Consider the following 26355-nt stretch of genomic DNA (forward strand, 5'->3'; position numbering starts at 1 on the left):
TTTGTGGACTGTATGGATAAATGAATAGAAGGAAAGCATTAAGGTATGTGAAGTGTCTTGATAGATTACAGCAATTAGAAATGGGAGCAGGAGTCGGGACTGTAATAGAAGGGTTAGTGAAAATGAAAAGCGAAATGAAACATCTGGAATAGGATTAAAATAGCTAAAGGGATTGGATAATGAGAACAGGAAGTTAGTATTATGAAGAAAGAGACAAAGGATAGTCTTATACCACTGTATGGGGGATTTGATCATTACAGGTGTGTGATGACTAATAAAGTGCACAAAACATGCTTTCCTGGTGGAACAATGAAACAAATAACTGATGGTTGCAGAAGAGGAAAGACTGGGCAGGCATTAAAATTAGTGGTGGTCATGGGCACAAATGACTTAGTCGGGAAAAAAAAGAATGCCGATACAGACTTGAGGAAGTTGTTGTAGCAGGTAAAAAGTAGTTAGTATGCTACCCAGATATGACAACAGGAAGTCAGAAGGAGAGTAGAGATAATGAACAGTAAAATCGCTGAGTTGAGTGAGGCAAAGGAGATTTGATTTAAATTAAAGATACCAAGAAATTATATACTTGGTTTTATCCTTTATCCAAGTGTAAGCAAACAAAGTTTGCACCTGATGTATTTTCAGGACTGGGGCAATATAGAATAGAAGAACATACATAATAATAATTTTTGAGTTCACTGTATCTCATCATTGGCCTGTGGAGTAAGATAGGCTGAGATTCAGCGGATAATAGGAGAGGAAATAAAGATAGAGTGCATAGTAGTAGAGTAGGTAAAAGAGGCTTCAGCTGACCTGTTTTAGCTGTTAACCCAGGGATGTTTCTAAAATGGTCGTTGATTTTTCACTTTTGAAAAAGAAAAATCCTAAAAAGGGAAAACAAAGGAGACTAAGCAAATTTAACAGGAGTAAATATAATTTAGGACTATGCGGAAAACATTTCCGCATAGTCCTAAAGACATCTGACATCTCTAGAGGTCATCTCCCTTCTTATTCCTGGTTTTACAGAACTGTAAAACCAGGAATAAGAAGGGAGATGACCTGGCCCGGAAGACCCCACCCCGAAAAGGGCTTGGGACCACCTCGGTATTGGTCTTCGCAGTCCAGGTTTGTTCAGGTCAACCCCGACCTAGGGACAGAAGCCTGAAACTGGGAATAGAGAACTGGATAGAAATCTATAACATGGATTTTGGTTTGGGAGAGGGTACGAAAAGCGCTCCCACACCTACAACATGAAACAGTTATAAGTGCACACACACCTGTATGATCTTGCAGATGGTTGGTGGACCGCACTATCTCCTGAGGAACCTGTCTTCGCCCAGCCGGTACCTTTCTTGCTCCAGGAAACGGCAGAGAGACAGTTCCTAATATGGAGATAAATGCGGTCCTCCTCAGTGAGAAGGTGTTTTTTCCTGATTTTCCAGATGTGATGTTTGATCATATTTAGTGGGAAAATCAGGTGTTTCCTTTTTTTGGTTATCGGGAGTGGTAACTGTAGCAGGACTACTTCAGCGTGTGTGAGCACCGGGATCTCAAGCACCTTGGCCAGCCTATGCCAAACACGCTGTACTGGCGGGCTGTGAAAGAAGAGGTGCCCCACAGTTTCTACCACGCCACAGACGTCGCAGAAGGGAGTACATGGTTGCGAGCTGAGCTCATACATAGAAGCTAATGACTTCAAATTACTAGAAGTGATACTAAGGTTGAAGCAATGCAGAAGTCATATTTTCACATACAAGTTGACAAAAGGTGTCTCACCTTATTATTAAAATACTCTGGATTAGAGATAGTTGTTGGAAGTTTTTCCATTTGGTTATACTACAAATTAAAGATACCGAGAAATTATATACTTGGTTTTATCCTTTATCCAAGAGTGTAAGCAAACAAAATTTGCACCTGAAGTACTTTCAGGACTGGGGTAACTCATATATAGAAGCTAAGGACTTCACATCACTTGAATTAGAATGAAAATGAAATGCATGAAATGAAATGAAATGGAAAGTATATGAAAATATGACTTCTGCATTACTTCAACTTTAGTATCGTCTCTGGGTTTGGCTCCCACTGATAAGACCTCAATAAAGGTCGAAACCGGTCTGGGTAGTGACCTTTCCCACAATGCATAGCATTATACATGTCCATAAGGATATGTGTTTTGCATTATGGGATACTAAGGCAAGTGATCTGAAGTCATTAGCTTCTATATAAGAGTTTCCCCAGACCCAGAAAATACTTCAGGTGCAAACTTTTGTTTGCTTTCGCTTGGATAAAGCACAAAACCAAGTACAGTAAAACCCCAAAGTTACGTGGTAGATGGGACGAACAAAAAGCGCGCAAGTCGAATTCGCGTAACTCGGGGTATAATTTTGCATGTAATTTATATATACAAACATACAATTGGGCCCAAAGATTTACAAAAACACCTATATTTTTTACGAAATATAATTATAATTGTAGTTTTTCGTACATAAAAAAAGAAAGTTATTTCGATGTCGATAGTTTCATAAAATCTAATAGATTCGTCTAACGGCATAATGCCTTTTTTTTGTCATGCAAAATTTCTTCATAGCAAGCTAATGATTTTTTTTATTCCTTGCCTTGTGGCTACAATTCGTTCCTCGTTAGAATCTATGTCCTCCAAAATCTGTAAACCTTTCTTTTATGATTGTTCTTACTGTGGATTCCTGTAGATCAAATTTCTTTGCTAGTTCACAAATTTTCATTCTGCCTTCAAAATCCTTAATATGTTGAGTTTTGTTTCCAAAGTCAATGTTTTTCTTTTCTTGCTAGCTGTAGAAGAATTGGACTTGCTTCTTCTGAATGACATTATTATTTTTTACATGATAAAATTTTTATCAAGAACATAACATTAAACAATCGCAGGTTTGTAGACTATAAAAATCATGTATGAATGGAGACCGCGCGAAACACATCAGTGCTTGTTCACAGCATGTGCGAAACTAGCGAATACGGCAGGCACCTGAAAGATACGACTAGCGGTGAGGCATGAAGCGGGATGGGAATACGTACATATAAGGAACCACGTAACTCCAGATTTGCGAAAGTAGGGGTATGACTGTATATAATTTCTTGGTGTATTTAATTTATAGTATAATCAAGCAGAAAGACCTTTAACGAGGTTGATTTGTAAATCTATGGAGTGAATTTGAAGGAAAGTTGAAATGGTTTAAAGTTGATGGATTGCATTTGAATAGGTCTGATGTTGTGCATTTAGAAAAGGCTATTGTTTTCTGAGAAGGCAGAGAGTCAAGAAGTTAATGTAATAAACGATCACAGTCTGCTCATGAAGCAGGTGTTAGCACAACAAATGGATTGTACCACAGGAGTAAGATGGATACGAGGTTGAAGATGTGGTTACAACAGCACAAGCTGATGGAATGCATAAAGATATGGATGAAACAGGTAGGAATGGAAATCAGAGTCAGGATCAGGGAAATGGGAGTAGTCAGACTGAAGAGAGAGAGAGAGGTGCAGCACAGAAGCTAGAGCAGAGAATGTTGGTGCTCATAGAATGGTCTTAAAAACACAGGGATTGTTATGTTTGTACAGAATGTAAGGAGTATTTGAAATGAGAGAGCTGAGTTTGTTACACTGATTGAGTATGGCTAAAGATAATTGGAATAAGTGAAACTTGGTTGTCTGAGGAGGATGTGATGTTGGGAATCGAAACGGAAGGATATATAATTTTCCAGAAGGATAGAAATATGAAAAGAGGAAGAGGAGTGTTGTTAATGCAGAGGAATTGTGTCCACAAAGTGCAGAAGATGATAGTGCATGCACAGATTTTGAATCTGTGTTGTGTAAAGTTGAAATTAACAAGCTAGTATATCTGATAAGATGCTGTTATAGGACAAGAAATACAGAGAAAACAATGTCAAGTTCTTTCCTAATATCCTCATTTTTAATATGATATTGCCATTGATGCCATCTGTTCATACCACATAAATTTATATGGAATAAGAGAGAAATTAGTCAAAACACTAAATTAGCTATATACTGTATTGACTAATTTCTCTCTTATTCCATATAAATTTATTCAGTTGCCTTCCTACCACACCAGCTTTGTTGATTCTGTTGTCCATTTCCATATTTAATTTATCATCTTCATTTAAAAATCGTGCCTAAGTAGCTGAAATGTTTTACTTGTTCTATAGGTTCCCATTCATAATGCAGTTGATATTTTCAATGCTTCTGCCTATTTTCATTGTCTTTGTCTTGTTATTGCTGACCTTCATACCATATCTATTACAACAGTTACTCAATAGTCAAGGAATCTTGCAGATTTGTAGTGGATTTATTTAGGAGTTAATATCAGCTCTTTACATAAAGCAAAGAGCTGATATTAACATCTCCAATTTTGATATCACTTTCCATCATAATGTGATCCATATAGATAATAAATAACAGAGGGGATAATGTACATTCCTGTCTAACACCAGATTTAACATAAAACCATCTTCCTGTATTTCATTCAATTCTAACTGCTGAATTACAACTCAAATAAAGACTACGTATTACTTGATATAATGCCCCGTTGACACTACATAACTGTAGCATTTTGAATAGCTTTTCTCTTGTCATATGCATTTTGCAGGTCTACAAAATTTAAATACAGATCTCTGTTGTATTCCCAATTTCTCAATTATTTGTTGTAAATTAAAATCTGATCCTGAGAGCCTCTATTTGGCTTGAATCCAGCTTGTTCTTCACCAAGCTTCCCTTCCACAATTCTTCTCGACCGTTACTCAAGTATACTTGCATAAATCTTACCACTTATCATGTTGGAGGCTTAATGAATTTTATACAACACTCAAAAAGAATTAAAATAGAATTTAATACTTCCTATATTTCGTCCTAGTCACTAGGACATCTACGAGGATTACAAAAACAGTTAATGTAACATACACACAAATAATAAACAATACTGAGCCCAACCACGTGGGTGACACTAAAGTCCTATCTAGTTGGAGCGCCCTCTAAGGGCAGTAGTAGGTGGCCTGGAATATAAGGTGGGACCTCTGGTGATGAGTGTTTCCCAAATCTTCGGAAGCTTAATACAACCGTATTTATTCAGATTTGGTTGGTTTTTGAGAGCTGCTGCTGCTTCCAAGAAAAGTCTCTCTTTCTTGAATTTGCTGTGGTGGAGCATGGTGGTTTTCTTCCAAGATACCCTGTGGGTGGTATCCAAAACATGGTCAGCCAAGCCTGAATGGCCATAGTTGTGTTTGCAGATGTAAGACTTGTGTTCCTCTAAGCGGATGGATGCTGATCTGCCTGTATGTCCAAAGTACGCCAGCTTACAGGAACAGGGTATTTTGCAAACTCCAGGCAGAGAGAGAGGAGGGAGCTGATCTTTCGTAGAACGGATAAGGGTAGCAAGTTTGCGGTGGGGCTTATATGCTGTGTGTGTATAGGTTGTACGTTTTTACTTTCTTGGCTATTTTTTTGGATGTGCCACGGATGTAGGGTATGGTGATGGCATTTTTAAAATCTTGTTGACGAGAAGGATGGGGAATGGGGTGGGGAGGTGATTATTTTTTTGATACTGTGATCACTGTAGCCATTGGAGAGGAAAGTGTTGTGTATGTGGTTAAGCTCATAGTGAGGGCGGTTCCACTGGAACAAAGGTTGCGGGCTCTCTTGGTAAGAGTTTTAATAATGCCAAATTGTTGATAGGGGTGGTGGTGGGAGAGTTTGTGAATGTATCTGCCTGTGTGTGTGGGTTTTCTGTATACAGTGAAGGCAAGTGTATCATTAGGCAGGCGTGTGACTAAGGTGTCTAGGAAGGGTAAGCAATTGTTCTTTTCCTTTTCAATAGTAAACTGGATTCTTGGATGTAGGCTATCGAGATGACTGAGGAAAGAGTCTAATGTGTCTGGGCCATGAGGCCAAATAGAGAACACATCATCTACATATCTTAGCCAGATAGAAGGTTTGAGTGGGGCTGAGTCAATGGCTCGTTTTTCAAAATCTTCCATATAGAAATTGGCAAGGGGGGTGAGAGGGGGAACCCATGGCGGTTCCCTCTATCTGCTTGTAGATTTTGTTCTTCCAAGAGAAATACCCAGAGTTAATGGCAAAGGAAAAGAGATCTAAGATGTCGGGGGGGAAAAACATTTTCTAAGAGAGATAAAGTGTCAGTTAAGGGAATATTGGTAAACAAAGAGGAGATATCAAAGCTTACCAATATGTCTGTCTTATTCAAGGTTAAATTTTCTGTGAGAGCTTTAAAGTGGGCAGAGTTTTTTTATAAAGGAAGTGGACCTTCCAGTGAGGGAGGGTCAGAGAGTTGGCCAGCTGTTTAGACAGTCCATAGCAAGGTGCATTGGTGGCATCTACTATAGGCCTGAGTGGGGAATCGGGTTTGTGGATTTTTGGTAAACCGTAAATTCGGGGGGGATGGGAGCGGAAAGGTTTAGGTTTTTTCGTGACATCAGGAAGATACTTTTTTAAGTAAGATTTTTAATTTCTTAACTTGTGTTTTTGTGGGGTCGTGTTCTAGCGGGATGTAAGTAGCGCGATCGCGGAGTATAATGTTCATTTTACGATTGTATTCACTGGTGTTAAGAACGATTGTGGCATTACCCTTATCCGCTCTAGTGATGAAGATACTTTTTTCTTTCCGTAGTTTCAGGAGAGCAGTGCATTGGGCATAAGATAAATTACTTTTTGGCAGCGATGAATGAGCGAGGATGTTAGCTACGTCAATGAGCGAGGATGTTAGCTACGTTGCTTACCGACGGTAAGCAACCGATCCCCCGTTCGATGTTAACCATTACGTCAAGCACCGGCACCTCTTTCGGAGCGACGGCAAAATTACGTCCGAGGCAAAGGGCGCTGACGGCATCGTCATTGAGCCTTTTGGAAGAGAGGTTTATTACTGTATGGAGCAGTTGAATTTGTGGTTGTGGTTTGTCTTTAACCAAGTTGTTATATTTCTTGACATGTTTATTTTTTATTTTTTGAAATTCTCTCTGTGCGGAAGCTTCCGAAATACCGGAAAGAATCGACCAAAGTTCAGGGTTAAGAACAGTGGAGAGCTCTGAATGTAAGGAGCCAATGGCGGCATTTGTCACTGAGAGCATAGCAAGAGTAGAGGCGATTTGCTCGCGTAGTAATGCCAGGCTGGCCCGGTTATATATACGAAGTGCTTTTTTGGAATGGAAATTTATCTTCATTTTAATGCAGTTCAGTATCACTCTTGTATCCCGACATCATTTTAAGAAGGCCAGCCTATTTAGTTGCCTAGATAGTCGTAGTTTTGACTTACCGTATTGTATAGATTTGCATGCTAAATCTTCTCCATGAATGATTAGAATTCGTGTGTAGAGGCTTAAGTGCTGTGAGGACATCATGTTGGAGGCTGAATGGATTTTTTACAACACTCAAAAAGAACTTACCACTTAGTAGGGAAATACCTCTGTAGTTCTCACATTCAGTTTTATTTCCCTTTTTATATATGGGTATTATGAGAGCTCTACTCCAATCATCTGGAATTCGTTCCACTGTTCAGAACTTCTAAACTATGCAGTGCAGCCACTGCAAGACTTTTGTACCTCCATACTTGAGTATTTCTGGTCAAATATCATCTACTGTCTTTCCAAAATTTCATGCCACTTATAAAAAATTATTTAATAAATTTTTTTGTTGGACTATCTTACAACACTTTTTTGGAAAAAAAACCATGGCTAAGATGGTGGGAATTTTGATGAGAGGGTGAGAAATGAGGGACCTCATTCCAAAAATTATAATTTTAACATGATCACAATATCTGGATCTAGAGAATGGAAACAGTAGTTTTTCCATAAAAAGGAAGAGTAAAAGTTTCAGATACTTGGCACTGTTGTAGTACCAAAGGACAAGAGGCTGGGAATGACTGATAATGAATCCCACTAGATATACCAAGATGGGATTGTGATCCGAATTACCAAAAGGCATGATCACTCACAGTAAGTACTCTGAAAGGAGAACTGGGTGAGTGAAAAGGATTAAGTAGATGGACAATATGATTTGGTTACTGCTTACTGCTTCATGTGTTAAGGCTGAAGTGCTGGGAGAAAATCATGTTAGAGGCTTAATAAAGTGAAACAGCACTGAGAAAGCATTAAAAACATTATTTAATTCTTAGTGCTGTTTCAATTCATAACAATGTCACTGAGACATCATCAGGAAGTACAAAATGAGACTTGTAACATAAACACAAAGACAACCCAAAACTAAGTGAAATGTGTTGATGAAAGACTAGATTCCTAACTAGGTGGGACACCCTCTGTGAGTATTCACAGGCAAAAGAATGTATCTGCCTGTCCACCCTGACAGGCAGATACACTTCCAAACTTTCTCATCATCTCTTCTCCCTCTCAATAGTATGGTATCATTAAAACACTAACCAATAGAGCCCATAACCTTTATACCAATGAGTGTGTCTCTCTCTCTCTCTCTCTCACAGCAGAACTTAATCCCATACATCACACCTTCTTATTTAATGCCTATAGTTCTCTCAGCATCAAAAAAAAAAAAAAAAAATCTGTCTTTCCCCCAACCCTCCACATTCTCTTCAGAAAAATTTTAATGCTATCATCATCTTTTATATCCAAGGCACTTCAGAAAAAACAGCCCGAAGCATAGCGAAATACAATCTCTGACAGCTTTCAAGCCCCACCAAAAGTCTGCTGCACTTATATGTTCTACTAAAGATCAACTTCCATCTCTCTCTCTCTGCCTGGAGCATATAAAGTGCTCTGTTCCTGCAAGTTGGCCTACTATAGACAGACAGGAAGATCAGAAAATGCATTTGCAATCATGACTATGGTCAATCAGGTTTTGCAGACCATGCTTTAGATACAGCTCATAGAATCAGTTGGAAAAAGACCAACATGCTCCATCACAGTAAATTTAGAAAAGGAAGACTAATTTGGGAATCTACAGCTGCTCTAAGAAATCAGCCTAATTTAAATAAATATGGTTGCATTAAACTTCCCAAAATATGAGAAATACTAATACTTGGAGATCCCAGTTTGCATCCTAGCTGCCCACAGAGGCCCCACCTAGTTAAAACTCTAGTCTTTCGTCCACATGTTTCGCTTAACCTTTGTGTGTGTGTGTGTTACAAGTCTCATGTTGTACTCCCTGATGATGTCTCAATGACTGAGATGAAATACTGGAAGAATTGTATAATAGTTTTAATCCTTTCTCAGTGTTAAATAACATCTTTCTCAGTGTTGTTTCACTCCATTAAGCTCTAACATGAGTACTGCTTACTCTAGATGGAGTAAGCAGTACGCCCACAGATGCGAGACCCTTCGACACTTCTGCGCATGTCACAGGAAGGAGAATCCGCTCCGATAATAGGATAATCAATCCATCTTCTGCGACAACAAAAATCAAGCTACTACTGGTACAACAACAGACAAGAAAGCATATGATTTTGCACGTTGGCAACCAATGCGTACATCCTTCATTTCTTTCTTTCCTTCAGCATGAATCAACTATTCTTGGCAAGTTGCCAAGCGAAGCTCTCACAAGTGTGGGAGTACTATACCTCAGCTCAGTCCAGCTTTTCTAATTCCAGTGGAATAAGAAAAGGGAGCCAAGCTGGAGTTGTGTATATATATTAAAGCCATCAAGGGAGATTGGGATAGCTGGATTGCAGGAAATGAAGCTTCAATGATAAGAATTCAAAGAGGTAAAGTGATTTTCAGAACCATGTGGAGTGGTAAAGACAGCAGATGAATGATGATACAAGAAAATCTGAAGCCACAGAATTAAAAAAAAAAAAAAAAAAGGAGATTTACGATTAGAGACAGCTAAACAAAAAGATGTGTCATAATAGTGCTCTGCATTTGCAATACTCTTCATACTTATTAGATGTTCTTATCTCTTCTCAAGAACTCTCTCTCTACACAGTAATACAATAAATTTCTTCAGTGAAAATCACAAAAACCAACTCAAAAAAAGAAAAAAGGAATGTTTCGTAATTTGCTCCCTGCACTGAAAAAACTGTATGGATGCCAAAAAAAAAAAAATACTTTCATGTAACCATGTTATTATGAATGAGAACTAATACATATTGCAAATATCAGCATTCAAACTTTTTGATGGCCTTATAAAAATCATAATAAATTTATAATAAATTTAGTTTAATCCTTTATCCAAGTGTGAGCAAACAAAGTTTGCACCTGAAAATATATTCAGGACTGAAGCAAGGTGGTGCAACTTTTGGCAACTCGGGGCAAAGGTGGACCAAGCTCTCATCACTTCTTGTCTCAGTATTTCTCACCATGCAAAGCACATGTCCTTGCAGACATGTATAATGCTATGCATTGAGGGAAGGGCCACTAAGGCAGAAGCAATGGATAGGTCATATTTACCTATATGAGTTGCCAAACTGGTGAACCACCTTATTATTAAATTACTCTGGATTTAGAGAAAGATGTTGGATGTTTATTTTGCACTTGGTTAGACTATAATAAATTTAATTTAATCCTTTATCCAAATATGAGCAAACAGTTTGCACCTGAAAATATCTTCAGGACTGAAGCAAGGTGGTGCAAATGTTGGCAACTCGGAGCAAAGGTGGACCAAGCTCTCATCACTCCTTCTCTCAGTATCTTCCACCATGCAAAGCACATGTCCTTGCAGACATGACCTCAATAAAGGTCGAAATCGGTCTGAGTAGTACCCTTCCCTCAATGCATTATACATGTCTGCAAGGACAAGTGCTTTGCATGATGGGAGATACTGAGACAAGGAGTGATGAGAGCTTGGTCCACCTTTGCTCCGAGTTGCCAACAGTTGCACCACCTTGCTTCAGTCCTGAAGATATTTTCAGGTGCAAACTTTGTTTGCTCACACTTGGATAAAGGATTAAACTAAATTTATTGTAGTCTAACCACGTGCAAAATAAACTTCCAACAAAATAAATTTAATTTTTCATATTGGGAAAGTACAAATCAAGCTTTTTATGTAACAGTCTTTACTGTGAACTTTGCTAACCAGATTATTATTATTATTACACCCTCCATGGAGTTGGCAGACTCATAGTGGGAGGTTTATTCAACTGACAATATATTTATAATACTGAATCTTAAAATCCTTAACACTCCTGTCATTAACAACATATTCTGGCAATGCATTCCATCCACTCACAATTCTCCATATAAAAAAAATCTACTCCTACACACCTATTTACCACACTAGTAAAAACAAATCAAATTCATATCAAAATTAATTAATTCAGCGATAAAAAATTACTCAGATTAAAAAAATACATTCAAAGTGATGTTTACCACTACAATATTTACATTTTCTTAAAGAAACAAACATACCTTCCAGGAACACCAAACATGTGATGCGGAGACTGCCTATGCATAGTTCCAAAGTGAAATGAGCCTTGATTATCAGGAACAGGACTAGGCATTCTTGCACCATATGAATCCGTGTGAGTCTGGATCATTTCAGGGGACTGTCCCCATCGTCCTCGTTCTCCAATACTGTTACCACGAGGTCTTTCAAATATGGATTGGTCGTCCCACCTTTCTAAAGGCACTGGCTACACACAGTAAAATTTAAATTCTAAATAACTGCTTAAGCTATATCAAAAATAATAAAATTTATTCATTAAATAACCTAAAATTTATCCAATAACATTATCATTATTTTTTTACTCAGGAATCTCCATGAATTCCGAAGACTCATCACAGGAGGCTCTAGTTAATCACACAATATCCCGTCATACTTTTCCTCAAATCCAATTACTTACACAGAACTTAGGACCAACCCTAACAACCTATTCACAACTCTCCAAAAAAAATATCTAGCCCTCAAACCCTTACAAACCATGCTCTTACTTAATTTAAAATGAATGAAGAATGTAGAACTTAAATAAAATGAATTATTTATTATTAAAAGTGCCCATGCATCAGGCATCACCAGTACAAAAATAGAACAACATAATACACCTTAACAGAACAAAATTTGAAAATGCCACAACAGCTTCAGCACAGCAGCACACAATCAACAAATTCCTGGAGTTGATTAAAAGAAAAAACTAGGAAGGGTTAGTGGATTGAGAAGTGCTATTTCCCATAAGAGAGATAAATGTATGCCATCAGATCTATCCAAGTTAGGACAATGTAATAATATTTCATAGCTTTCTTTATAAAGTCTTTCTGTGAAAAATATTTTTGTGCAGAATTTTTGTATTTACTGAACATAGGGTCCTGTGAAGAGTTGGTATGTTCCACATTGTCAGATTGTTCAGACTCAATGACACCTGATGTAGGTTTTATGTTCTTCATGATGAAAAGAGGCAAATCTTCAGACTGTTCAAAATATGATAGGCCACAAGAGCAAGGAATCTGGTAGGCACTTGGTAAGTTTAATGGAAGAAGCTTATTTTTAGGTCAGAAAAGAAAAGTATTATTTTTTTGCAGGCGTAGACTTTTGTGGCTAATTGTTTTTTTATTATATTATATTAACAACCTTAACATTCGCAAACAACCATGAATTTTAATTTTAGCATTCTGATATTTCTCTGACATAAGGAAGTGCAATACAAGTAATTTCCTCTTGAGCTGAAAATTTTAGAGAATTTTAGCATTCTGATATTTCTCTGACATAAGGAAGTGCAATACAAGTAATTTCCTCTTGAGCTGAAAAAGTTGATTTAATGTATTCTAACTCTTGATATAGTAAGTCATTCTGCTGAAAATAAAGTGAAGTCACGTTCCTCTCTCTGCAAAATTCACACCTAAAATCCAACTGACAGTTATCAAAACAGCGTGTCCACAGTTTATTGGCACCAACAATATGCCTTAGTGCCCCACAATAGTTTTGCATCATGGGATACTAAGGCTCACACTTACGCTTAGGTATAAGATTAAAAGGAGAACATAATTTCTTGTTAAGTATAATATACACTGTAACTAAGCAGAAAATTTTCTATAATTATCTCTAATCTGAAGTATTCAATAGTAAGGTGATAAACCCTTTTTCTACTTGTATATGGAAAATATATGAGCTCTGCATTGATTTAATCTTGGTATCCTTTTGGGTAGGCTCCCAACAACGAGACCCCAATAAAGATCAAACCTGTCTGGATAGTGGCCCTTCTCACACTCTTTTTGAATAGTGGGCAAAAGGCAGATGCGAAGTCGAGCCCTATATACAAGTAAGAGTAAGATAGCTGTGAAGTTACTTCATGTTTATGTATAGCATAAGCATGCTATTTCTTGTCAAGTAGAATATGGTAATTGCCATGTTTGGTTTCCAGGGCAGAGGATGGTCTGGGAGCCTTTCCTTTCAGTCTTCTAACATGCCATGACATACCCTCAAGAGCAAGCAAAGCATACTATAGAAATTCATAAGCTAACTGGCATATCATAAGCTGGCAACCAGATTGTGTACAGGACCAAACCAGATGGTAAAGATTTAGGAGGCTTCCTGATCAGTTGCCACATAATCTCTCTGCTATCTATCAAATCATGCCTAGACGGGAGACAATGTAATAGTATGCAAGAAGTGCTGTCAAGCCACATTATGGCAAGGAAACTGATTGGGGTTGTGTTTAAGAGTCTATCTCCTTTCTTGAGTATGCTCCCTTGCTCTTTCTCTCGCCTTTGAAATGTTATCATGACACTAAACCTAAACAAAGTCACTGTGATTAAAATAAAAAATAAACCACCCCAAAAAAATTCTGAAAAAAAAAAACAAAAAACTTACAAAATATGTCTGTGTGCACTTGTGCTTTTGTGCATCCAATATTCTTGCCAGAGAATGTCTAATCTTGAATTTCTCCTGTTTAATCTTCTGCGGATTAAGATTTCTTTGCCTCATTATGCATCATTCATTTGCTGTTTCTACAATTTCTCCCATTCTGAAAATTATTTTGACATCTGACTCTTATACTTGAAGCTTGATTTCCTGCAATCCAAATTTCCTAGCAGTGAAATCATCTTCCTTGATGAATTTCATATTCACACATTTTTTCTTACAACAGACCTTTTTTAAAAAAAAAATAATAAGTGTTTGTTATCCTAATATTATGTATTCTTCCTATTTGTTTTACCACTGGTATTAGACATCAGCAGCATGGAAAGCTTTAGCTGAAAGATTGAGTTTTGCCCTGAATTTTTTCCGGTGGATGTACTGCTAGAATTATTCAATTAACTATGCTACCAACAAGATATCTATAGATGTCAAGGTTATCATGGATATGAAGTGTATATTAAAATTTTAATACCATTGATATTACATTGAAATATATGATAGATACGAAGCGTATGAGGATGCATATTTGATCCATACTGGCTGTTGTTAAGGTGGTTAAGCATCAAAAAATGTAAAATGTTTGTGGACATTATGATGAATGAAAAGAAGGAAAGTATTGTTAAATTATGAATGAAGATATTCTATGTATTATAATACTTCATTCATATTTAACATGATCCACCACGTTATAAGCAAGACTTGTAAATATTATTTGTTGTTAGTCTCTTGCTTGTAATACATTATTCATATCAATGCTTTGAGTTATGTTTATTATTAATTAACTATATAATCTTAGGATATGTAATAGTAATAATAAGACTCTATATAAAAATGTCATTCATTTTATTTACTTTATTCTGTAAAATTTATTATAAAAATTTAAATGTACCTTATGTGAACTGTGATATATATATATATTTTTTTTGTTATTTCTGTAAGTGAAAGTAATTTTATGGAATTCTACTGATTGGATTTGGTTGGTCAATGTCAAGGAAACGGAGTTATTTTTAGGTAGCACGTGATTGGAGCGTGGAGTACTGTATACAAAGGAAGAAATGAGTTGTTATGAGCTGAACTAGTCAGAACCGGATTTTGGCGGGAAATAGGAGACCAGAGTTAATTCGAAAATGAAAGTAAGATATAAGGAGAAGGCCTAGAGACAGCATAGAGATAGGCAGTGAGTGGCAGAAGGGTAATTAATATATGGCAAAAATCGACTAGGAAAGGATAAGGAATTAATAGGCATTCTGAATTACTTCTATGGGAGTTCTGATACTATGATAAATTCCAAATGGTTAGTGGAAGAATGGTGCAGAACTGAAGTTAATACATAGAAGAAAATAAGGAATTAGTAGATAACTTAAACCAAGTGCATCAAGACTTGAGTATTTTTGTGTCTATAATTCAGTTATTATAGTTAAAGATTTCTTTGAATTGTGTTGCCATAAAGTATAAGTCAACAAGAATTTCAAATGTGCCTATGCGAATTCAACGTGTAAAAGCTGTTGCCTGGTAAGAATTGTCCTTTCTATAACCTGTGTGAAGCAATAACAGTTAACTCCGTCAGACATGTTTTCACCTTAGCTGTGATGTTATGTCAATTAATGGTTGGATGTAAGATGTATTGAAGTACTTTGCCTTCGAAATGATAAGCACTATGTTGTTCTGTTAAGTGTTAACTGACTGAGAGAGAATATAGAAATATCTGTCATAAGATTAGCAATTGTTACATTTGGAAAGTTAAACTTTTAAGAACTATTTTCAATCGGATTGACTGAGCATAAAGAACTGAAGGGTGAATGTTTGTTAGTTAATGGATTGTAATTGTTCTGAATACTTTGAACTAAGCTGATATATTTATGATTTGATTCATCTAATTGGATAGAGAGAAATATGTGAAAGAAATACTAATATTTTAAGAATTAAGAAGTGTTAACATTAGTCATAATCCTCAAACCTAATTGAGAAGTTATTAATATTTGAATGTGAATTCTTGTAATTTTTCAATTGGATAACTTTTGCAGATAGTTGTACTTGAATGTATATGTTGTACTATTCTACATTAAACGTTTACTTTTGTTGAATTAAACTTGGTGTTTGCCTGATTTTCTTTCATTGCATCACTCATAAAATTAATTAGACCTTTGCGGAAGCATTAAAAGTTATTAATAACATCGGCCTGATGATGATCATCATCATCATCAAATTCCTGCCATGTACCCTAAAGGGGTGTACACGATATGATAGTACTACATGAAAAAAATTACATCATTATTAATTTCCTATCTACAATTTTCCTCCAAATCAGTCTGTTACTTGTCAAGACTCCAACATTATCAGATCTTATATTTCTATCGTCTAAAGCATTTTGTACCGTATCAATCCACCTATATCTTGGTCTTCCTCTGGGTCGTTTTGCTGCCAGCCTGGCAGAGAACACTTGTTTTGCTAATCTTTCCTCGCCCATTCTGTTTAAGTGACCATACCACCTAAGATTAGCTCTGCTAACGCATTCCTGGATGCTGACAATGTCAAGTTCTTTCCTAATATCCTTGTTTTTAATATGATATTGCCAATGATGCCATCTGTTCATGCCTATAATCTTTCTCAGGACTCTCATATCTGTGGTCTCTAGCCTTTGGTCAAGTGTTTTACTTCTGACCCAGCTCGCAGATCCATAAGTTAAAACTGGTTTGAACACTGTCTTGTACACAGCTAATTTAGTGTTCCGACTGATTTCTCTCTTATTCCATATGAATTTATTCAATTGACTTCCCACCATACCAGCTTTGCTGATTCTGTTGTCTATTTCTATATTTAATTTACCTTCTTCAGTAAAAATCATGCCTAAATAGCAGAAATGTTTTACTTGTTCCACAGGTTCTCCATTCACAACACAGTTGACATTTTCAATGATTCTGCCTATTTTCATTGTCTTTGTCTTTTTATTGCTGACCTTCATACCATATCTATTACAACAGTTATTGAATTTAGTCAGAGAATCTTGCAGACTTGTAGCAGATTTATTTAGAAGTATAACATCATCTGCATAAAGCAAAGAGCTGACATTAACATCTCCAATTTTGATATCATGTTTAATACCACTTTCCTTCATAATGTGATCCATATAGATAATGAATAACAGAGGGGATAATGTACATCCTTGTCTCACACCAGATATAACATTAAACCATCTTCCTGTACTTCCTTCAATTCTAATTCTGACTTACAACCAGGAAAATAGGAGTGGTCAGACCAAAGAAAAAGGTGTAGTATGAGTTAGAGTAGGGAGTGATGGTGTTAATGGGAAAGGTAGGTTTGTTTACTAATGTAATAAGTATTTAGAACAAGGCAGCTAAATTTGTTCCACTGACTGAATTGGTATGCCCAAAAATAAGTGATGTAAGTGAAACTTGTTTGTCTGAGGATGGTGTACTATCAGGAACAGAAATGGAAGGAGAAAGAATTTTCTAGAAGGTGAAAAGAGGAGGGAGTGGATAATGTTAACGATAGCAGAGAAATTGTGTCAACAAAGAGTGGAAGTTAAAAATGATAGCATAAGTGAAGATTTTGAATCTGTGTGGTTGAAGATGAAATTAACAGAACAGTATATCTAATAGGATACTGCTATTGGCCAGGAGCACAGATTGTAAAATGTTTAGGCAAATTTGTTGTGATGTAAAAATAAGGTGATCCTAATGGGAAATTTTAATAACAGGAATGTATTGGAATTGGGAATATAGTGAATGAGAACTAGATAAATTTGTTGTGTGGGATAACTATCTTAAGCAGCATGTGATGGGAGTAACTTCAGATTTTAGGATACTGGATTTGGTAACATCCTCAGAGGATTAGTTGTTGATGAGATATCAAGACTGCCTCCATTTGGTGGGAGCGATCATGGAACAAGAAAAGTTTACAACAGTTGCTGTGAAAAAAAAAAAAAATGGCCTGCACTTGAATGGATTTAGCATCAGTTACCTAGAGAAATTACGTACTGGAATGAAACCTAATAAAAAGAGTCAGGAAATCCATGGGAAGAATGCTGAGAATTATTATTATGAGCTATTCCATGGAGTCCTTAAGATTCATTGAGGGAGGCCCTAAACAACATGACAAGCACTACCCAACATTCGTGCAGAATATATTATACTTTGCTTTGAATTCATTCACAATCATGGCACCTACATCAGACACTGGCAGCTTATTTCACTCATTCATGTCTCTCTCCAAGCAAAAAAAATCTTGTTTTGACACCCTGCTAACTACCCCTCTTGCTCAATTTCCAAGGATGGTCCTTAGTTCTCCCACCACCACCACTACCATCCTGTTCTGAAATGTGTGAAGTTCAGTTAGAGCATGAAGATGTAATAGATATGAATGTCAATGAAAATGGTTATGAATCTGCTGAAGGGATGGACTATACCTTAGGTTTGGACATTTTGGGTATGTCTGGGAACAAAAAGAGATAGTTGCCCAAATGAGCCAAGCAGACTGCAGATGTAAGTATGTAAAAAAAGCTAGGTGGTAACTTGTAATGTCTATACACAAAAACCAGGAGCATTAAAAACAAAGTAGTTGATTTTGTTGCTTTGGTGAATAAATTGTGGCCTAACATCATAGGCATTAGTGAAACATGGCTTTCACATTTGGATGTAGTAACTGGAACTGATTGTAAAGGGTATAGTAATTTTAGGAATAACAGAACTAGATAAAGAAGGAGAAGTACAACTAATGATATGAGATTACTAAAATCCAATCAGGGTAGAAACTCATGTTAGCAATATGGTAATGATGTCCCATGTTGCTACAGATCTGGCCATTCAGCTGCTGAGGACAAAGAAATGCACAACTAAATGACTCTGATAGGTATTAAATGAATAATTATTATGGGTGAATTAAATTATCTGAATACTGAATGATTAACAGAGAAAACTCAAGTTAAGAACAAAGAAGAATTTATTGAGTTGTTACAAGACACCTTTCTATAGCAGCATGTAAAAGAAGCAAAAACTCAAGGACAAATAGTGTTAAATTTGATATAGTGTCAGAAGGTGTCTTAGTTAAGGATGAGACTGTCTTGCCACCAATTGGTGACAGTGATGATGCCATACTGTCCTGGGAAGCAACCAAGTATATGGATGCTCCAATCCCACTAGGTAACATGCTGAACTATAAAGCTAGAAATTATGACAAAGTCATAAGAATAATATCTCTGGTCCAATTTGAATGGGAAGGATATCAGCAGTGCATGAGAAACTTGGAAAAGATGCTTAAATAATGCAGTATCTGAATGTGTCCTTAGAGTTCAAAGAACAAATCGGAAGGGAGTGAAATGGATGTGCAATCGTATTAAGCAAGAGATCTATAGTAGGAAGATGATGTGGCAGGAATATTATGGGAATAACAATGTGAGGAGGTATGAAGTATATAAAGCACAGACCAAAAAAAAGTTATGAATATTATATGTAGGAATATATTAAAAGCTAATTAAAATAAAAAGCCAAAAGGCTAGTTTTCTGGCAATTGAATAGATATTAAATGGATAAGAATCCTATATTGTTATATATATAGCCAGTAAGTGAAACTTAAGATCGATAACTACGATCTATGAGTTTCAATGCCGAAAAACTATCGGCATTGAAACTCATAGATTTACTGGCTATATATATAACAATATAGGATTCTTATCCATTTAATATCTATTCAATTGCCAGAAAACTAGCCTATCGGCATTGAAACTCATAGATTTACTGGCTATATATATAACAATATATATTTATATATATTGTTATATATATAGCCAATATATATAACAATACTCATTTACTGGCTATATATATAACAATATAGGATTCTTATCCATTTAATATGAAAAGCTAAGTTGGAGTATGGAAAGAAATTGGCTACATGAGCTAAAGGCAACATAAAAAAGAATTTTATTGTTATGCCGCAAGTAAAAGAAAGAATGAACATGGAAGAATAACTTTACTGAATGCAGATGGTACCCTTGTGTCAGAAGTAAGCGTGATAGTTCAAATAATGAATGTACACTTTACTAAGATCTATCAACCGGGTGGATGTACACAGTGCTACCACTACATTGGATAAGATAAGAAGAACTGTTGCATAACCTGATAAGAATTCAGCAATAGGGACACATGGGATATCAGCACATGTGCTCAAGGAATATTCAGCCAAGGCTTGCCCTTGACATGTTTGATAATTTGAGTCTTAGCTCAGGAAAGACTCCATAGAATGGAAAGAATGCATGATAATCCCATTGCACAAGGGTAGTGCAAAGATTAATGTGTCTAACTATTGATCTATCATTATCCCTGAAGTGATTGAAGATTTTAGAGAAGTTGATAAGAGCCTGTATACAGAAATGAGTTGAAAAACAAGATTACTTAGCAAGGAACAGTAAACCTTTATTAAACTAGGGTCATGTGTGAGCAATTTGCTTATATTTTATAATAATGTTACAGCTGAACTGGATAAAGGTAATGATTACAGTATGATACTGTTATATTTCAGTAAGCCATCTAATAGGAAATCATGAAAGGTTGTTGCATAAACTAGATAATATGGGATTGGAATATAAACTACTGGCTTGAATAAATGGGTGGCTGATGGGCAGGTATCAGAAAGTGAGGCACACTGCTAGTCACCAGATTTAAAGTGACCAGTAGTGTGCCCCAGAGATCAGTTCCTTAGATTATTGTTGTTTAATCTATTATTATTATTCAGGCCTCCAAGGAGTCAAAAGACTCATTGAGGGAGATCCTTCTTAAGACAAAGTCTGTCAAGACTCATTGAGGGGAGGTCCCCCCCCCCCCTGAGAAACACAAAATCTATCATACCACTCTTTAAACTCACTGACCGTTCTTGCTCCCACCACTCCATCAGGCAATGCATTCCACGGCTCAACCACCCTCCACACAAAGAAACCACTCCTTACCCTCTTGCTCATAGTTTCCTTTCGTAACTTCCAGGGATGGCCTCTTGTCATCACTCCTTCCCGCTGTTCAACCAAGCGAAAGAACTCCCCAGTGTCAACCCTGTAACCACCTCTCAACAGTTTAAAAGTCTCAATCATATCACCTCTCCTTCTTCTATCCACCAAACTCTGCAGTCCACATTCTCTCAGCCGATCCTCATAACTATCCTTGTACAGTCCTGAAACCATCTTTGTCATCCATCTTTGTATCCTTTCCACAGTTAATTTATCCCCTTCAAATCCTGGGGACCAAATCTGAGAACAATAGTCCAAGTGTGGTCAGATCAGAGACTTATATATTAATGATATTGGGAAGGGCCTGACAGGAGATCTTCACCAGTCTGCTGTTGATGCAAAGATAGGACAATCAGTGATACTACTGACATAGAGCATTTACAAGGTGATTTGAATAGGCTGAAAGCATGGGACAAATGATAATGGCTATCAATTCAATGTTAGTAAGTGTAAGGTTATGCACTTTGGCATGATAAGATATCCAACAGCCTATATTATATATTAATGGGATTATGCTTGGAGTAACTGACGAGGCTAGAGATCGTTTGGATAGTAAGTTGAAGTTTAAGGCTCACACAGCAAACATTGCAAATACAACTCAAAGGATAATGACAGTGCTGCAACAAACACTGCATGTAAAAATATGGAAGTCATTTTGCCTATTTAGAAGGCCCCGATATGACTGCATCTATACTGCTGTGTGAAAATTTGGTCTTCCAGGTTCCAAATGGATATAGAAGCTGAGGAAAGTCTGCAAAGAGTAAAAAAGATGATATCGGGATTATAGAATGTAGCATATGAGGATAGATGGAGAGTATGTGAGCTGTGGATACTACTAGACAGGAGGAAGGGGGAAATGATATGATAGAAGTCAGTAAACTTTTGAAAGAGGGCATTATAGGATATTAGTGGATAACATTTTTCATTATATGAAAGGGGTGGGAGAGGACAAGAAAACATCTATGGTAGTCAGGTTAAGAGAAATAGATACCGATCACTTTGCTCTTGACCCCAGCCCACATATGGTATTTATCTGCTATAGGTGTTGCAGCATCTTATATATGGGAGTGATATAAAAAAAGTAAAAAAAAAAGCCAATTTATATTTTTGTGTATTAATTATCTGGTCTTTCCAAGAATTTCACTTCAATATGGCTTGTTCACTATCATTTTTCTCTTCATTGATTTTTACCAGCTTTTACTCAAGTATGCTTCTCACAGTGTATTTCAACATAACATAACATTTTGACTTAATGGAGACCCCAAGAGGCATTAATTCTAACACTGCTACATTCTTGTTACATGGACTGTGAGAAGCATACTTGAGAAAAAGCTAGTAAAAGTCACTGAAGAGAAAAATGGGAAGGATAATTTAAAAAAAAGAAATGAAAACAGCGATATATCTGGGTATATTGTTTCTAACCTAAATGCATGAGACAGTCTGTGGAATAGCATTGGAAATATGTGCATCAGAAAAGTTCTAGTATTCTCTGCTAGTGAATGTATCAATGTACCCAAATCAATCACTGTTTTCATTTTTTTTTTAATTCAGAGTTAAATAGTATTTTTAAATACTATTCAGTGGTATTAGTGTTGTGAAACTTCACGTTTCATACATATACATAAAAAAAAAAGAAACAGATATTAGATATTAATTGAAAATATAAAACATTATCAAAGATATTCTTGAAACAACAACACCGACTGCTGTGCGCAGACTTTAAATTAAGATCGAAGATAAGAACTTCTGGTTGCCATGGGATGAAGACAATTAAGTGGTTTCGCTTAAAAGAAGAGAGTGTGAGGAATCATTTTAGGGAGAGAGTGTTAGAGAGGATTTCGGATGGACTGGAAAGTGTACAAGATTGGTGGAAACATAATTCAAAAGTAATCCTGAGCTGTGCAATCGAGGTGCTTGGTGAGACATCTGGAAAGATTAGAGAGCAGAAGGAGGGTTGGTGGTGGAATAATGATGTACAAGTGGCAGTGACAGCTAAGAGGAAGGCAAAGCAGAAGTGGGATGAGTCAAGAGTGGAAGAGGACAGAGAGGTGTACAAAGAGAGAAAGCAAGAAGCCAAGAGAGTTGTGACACAGGCGAAGGCCATGGCATATCAAGATCTGTATGATCAATTAGAAACAAAGGAAGGACAGAGAAAAATTTACCAACTAGCGAAATGTAGAAATAAAGCAGCTAAGGACATCTTACATGTGAGGCAGATCAAAGATGCCGAAGGAAGAGTATTATGGAGGGATGTGGACATAAGAAACAGATGGAAAATATACTTTGAGGGACTTCTGAATGAGGAAAATGCAAGGACTCACAGAGGAGATGGGCAGCCTTCTGAGGGGATGGTGCAGAACATCAGTAGAATGGAAGTGACGGAGGCCATGAAGAGGATGAGGAATGGAAAAGCGGTGGGCCCCGACAGAATTCCAGTGGAGGCATGGAAGGCACTGGGGGAAGAGGGAATTGACCTGCTGTGGGACCTGTTCATGAAAGTTTGCCAACAGGAAAATATACCCGAGGAATGGAGGGAAAGTACTCTTGTTCCCATCTACAAGGGTAAAGGGGATGCACAAGACTGTAAAAATTACAGAGGAATAAAGTTGATGTCCCACACAATGAAGATCCTAGAAAGGGTTCTTGATGGTAGATTGAGGGAGGAGGTGGAGATTGCAAAGGAACAATTTGGCTTCATGCCTGGTAGATCAACAACAGATGCTATCTTTGGGTTACGACAGATGATGGAAAAATATCGAGAGAAACAAAGGGAGCTACATCTGGTATTTATTGATCTGGAGAAAGCATACGATAGAGTGCCAAGGCAAGAAGTCTGGAGGTGTCTGAGGGAGAAGAAGGTGCCGGAGAAATATGTCAGGTTGGTGCAGGAAATGTACAGAAATGTGAAGACAAGTGTTCGGACCTGTTTGGGACAGACAGAAAGTTTTCAAGTAACAGTTGGCTTGCATCAAGGGTCAGCATTAAGCCCGTTTCTGTTTAATATTGTGATGGAGGTGGTAAGGAGGAGGTGAGAGAAGATGCACCTTGGACAATGCTGTATGCAGATGACATCTTGCTGTGTGTAGATTCAAGAGAAGAAGCGGAAACTAAACTGGAAAGATGGAGAAAAGTACTGGAAGAGAGAGGTATGAGACTGAGCAGAAGTAAGACAGAGTATATGTGTTGCGCAGTGGGCGGTAGCCAGGAGACAGACCTGGAGCTGGAAGGAAATGTCATCAGGAAGGTGTGAGACTTTAGATACTTAGGTTCAACAGTGGAAGAAGATGGAGGAGGTGAGAAGGAAGTGGGATGCAGAATACAAGCAGGTTGGAGGAACTGGAGGGAGATGGCTGGAGTGTTATGTGATAAGAGGGTGCCGATTAATCTGAAAGGCAAAATTTATAGGACAGTAGTGAGGCCAGCTATGACATATGCTATAGAAACTGTGGCCCTGAGGAAAAATAACATTAGCAGGATGGAAGTAGCAGAGATGAGAATGCTTAGGTGGATGTGCGGTGTGACCAGAAAGGATCGTCTGGGAAATGACTATGTCAGGGGAACAGTGAAAGTTACGAACTTAGGAGCAAAAATACAGGAGGCAAGGTTGAGATGGTTTGGTCATGTGATGAGGAGGGAGGACAAATATGTGGGAAGAAGGGTCATGCAGATGGATGTTGTGCAAGGAAGGCGGAAGCGTGGGCAGCCAAAGAAGAGATGGAGGGAGCTGGTAGAAGAGGACTTGAAGATGAAGAACTTGGATGTGGTGACAGCCCAAGACAGGAAGGTGTGGAGGAGACTCATAATAAACAGTGACCCCACTTAAGTGGGAGAAGCTGCAGAAGAAGAAGAAGAAAGATATAGGGAAAAAAATAAAAATAAAAAAACAGCATTTTTATGGTTAAGATGCAATTTTGCCAGTTTTTGCTAGAAATTTGGTTAGAAGTAATTACAATGATGCAATAATGAAATGAAACAAATCATTACCTGACCATTCAAATGATGTGGCTTAGGAGGAGGTAATGGCTGACTATGTCGTTCACTTCTTAATTCTGATTTATTATTGAGTTCTAAAACAGGAATAGGAATAAGCTGATCCTGAGAGGAAGATAAGCTCCGCGAAGCTTGATCTATGCTCCCAACACCTGGAGAGGTACTCATACGTGGCAAAGTACGTTCAGGAAGAGCAGGTGGTAGCTCATCATCTTTAAAGAAAAAATTATGTGAAAATTAGTTTGAAAGGGTTATATCCTAAATGTTACTTTATTTGAGCTATTTTTGTTCTTTCTTTACCAATTTATTTATTAACAAGATAAGTGTTTTCCTATTTCAATATGTGATTACAAAGGTTGACAACTTGTTATATTAAGCTTATTTTGCTAGGAACAAAAATCGGTAGTTTGTATCATGTCATCAAGAATTTTCCTTAAATACAGGGTATTTCAAAAAGAATGACCCGATTTCAAATAATTTCAAATGATATGATTTGATTTGACATTCTTTTTGAAACACCCTGTATATACATATGCAGAGGTTTTGTAACATATTATTAATTATCTGTTAATGCAACCTATTATTTCAATTGAGTAATATACATTAATATCAAGAAATTAATATATAATATTAATATCACACACATACAAGGGTGATTTAAAAAGTTCTGCATACTGGATACCCATGATTAAACCAAACATTTTTTAACCTTTGTCTGTAGCACACTTACATCATACACCTCTTCAATATAATCTCTATTCTGTCTTATCAACTGCTGTCCAACATTTGGGTAAACCTGACATTCCTGTCAGCAAACTTTTTTTGCTGATGTATTTGATGAGTCAGGTCACTTCAGCAGAGACCTTGCCAATCATAGCAAAGTGTTTCCCATGAAGGGATTCTTCCAATTTAAGGAATAGATTATCTGGAGGATTCCTCCAGATAATCTATTCTTTTTTTTTTACTCAGTGTTTTTACTCAGTCTGACTTACAACTAATGTAAGGTGGAAACTATTATATCATGCCAGTGGCCATGCATGCACAGTTAGCAAACAGATCGAAATGAAACACACATTTTCCTCTTTTTTTCATGAGGAAAATTTGTGTATATATGTCTATCTTAGACATCTCTGTGGAGTCAAAGACTCACTGTGGGAGGCCCATACTAACCATCATTCACAGAACCCCATTCAATACTTCTGAATGCATTCACATACAAAGAATTCACAGCCACCTCTGGCAACCTATATCATCCATCCATCATCCTCTAATTAAAAAAAAAAACTGCCTTCACGCCCTTGCTGACATACTCCTATACATTTCTAGGGTGATCCACTGTTCTCTTTCTTTCTGTTAGTTACGAAAACGCTTCTGTATCAATTCTATAAACCTCCTGAACTTGAAGGGGGTGCATATATGTGGCATGTGCTTGAATTTTTTGAAGGCCTTGATAAACTGTCACATGACAAGCTGGTAGCTAAAATAAAACAGATGGGATTATACTAGACTAGTAAATTGAACAGCTGATTGGCTGTCAGATTGAC

The 26355-nt window shown here is 37.0% G+C and overlaps 1 protein-coding gene across 5 annotated transcripts in view; it reads right to left on the minus strand.

Annotated features, from left to right (window-relative positions):
• LOC150103285 (uncharacterized) overlaps window positions 1-26355 on the minus strand; it is a 454389-nt gene that overhangs the window by 341241 nt on the left and 86793 nt on the right. For all 5 annotated transcript variants that reach the window (XR_016548822.1, XM_090397913.1, XM_090397914.1 and 2 more), the window contains exons 5-6: window positions 24806-25023; window positions 11364-11587 (exon numbers count right to left, since the gene is read on the minus strand). Coding sequence is in view for 4 of the 5 variants with exons in the window: in XM_090397913.1 (XP_090254039.1) it covers window positions 11364-11587; window positions 24806-25023 (442 nt within the window). In the remaining variant the exon portion in view is untranslated. The remainder of the gene's footprint in view (window positions 1-11363; window positions 11588-24805; window positions 25024-26355) is intronic.

This window comes from Typopeltis vanoorti, chromosome 9, assembly GCF_054136105.1.
Source record: "Typopeltis vanoorti isolate ZY-2024b chromosome 9, IOZ_Tvanoo_1.0, whole genome shotgun sequence".
In the NCBI taxonomy this organism is placed as follows: Eukaryota; Metazoa; Arthropoda; class Arachnida; order Uropygi; family Thelyphonidae; genus Typopeltis; species Typopeltis vanoorti.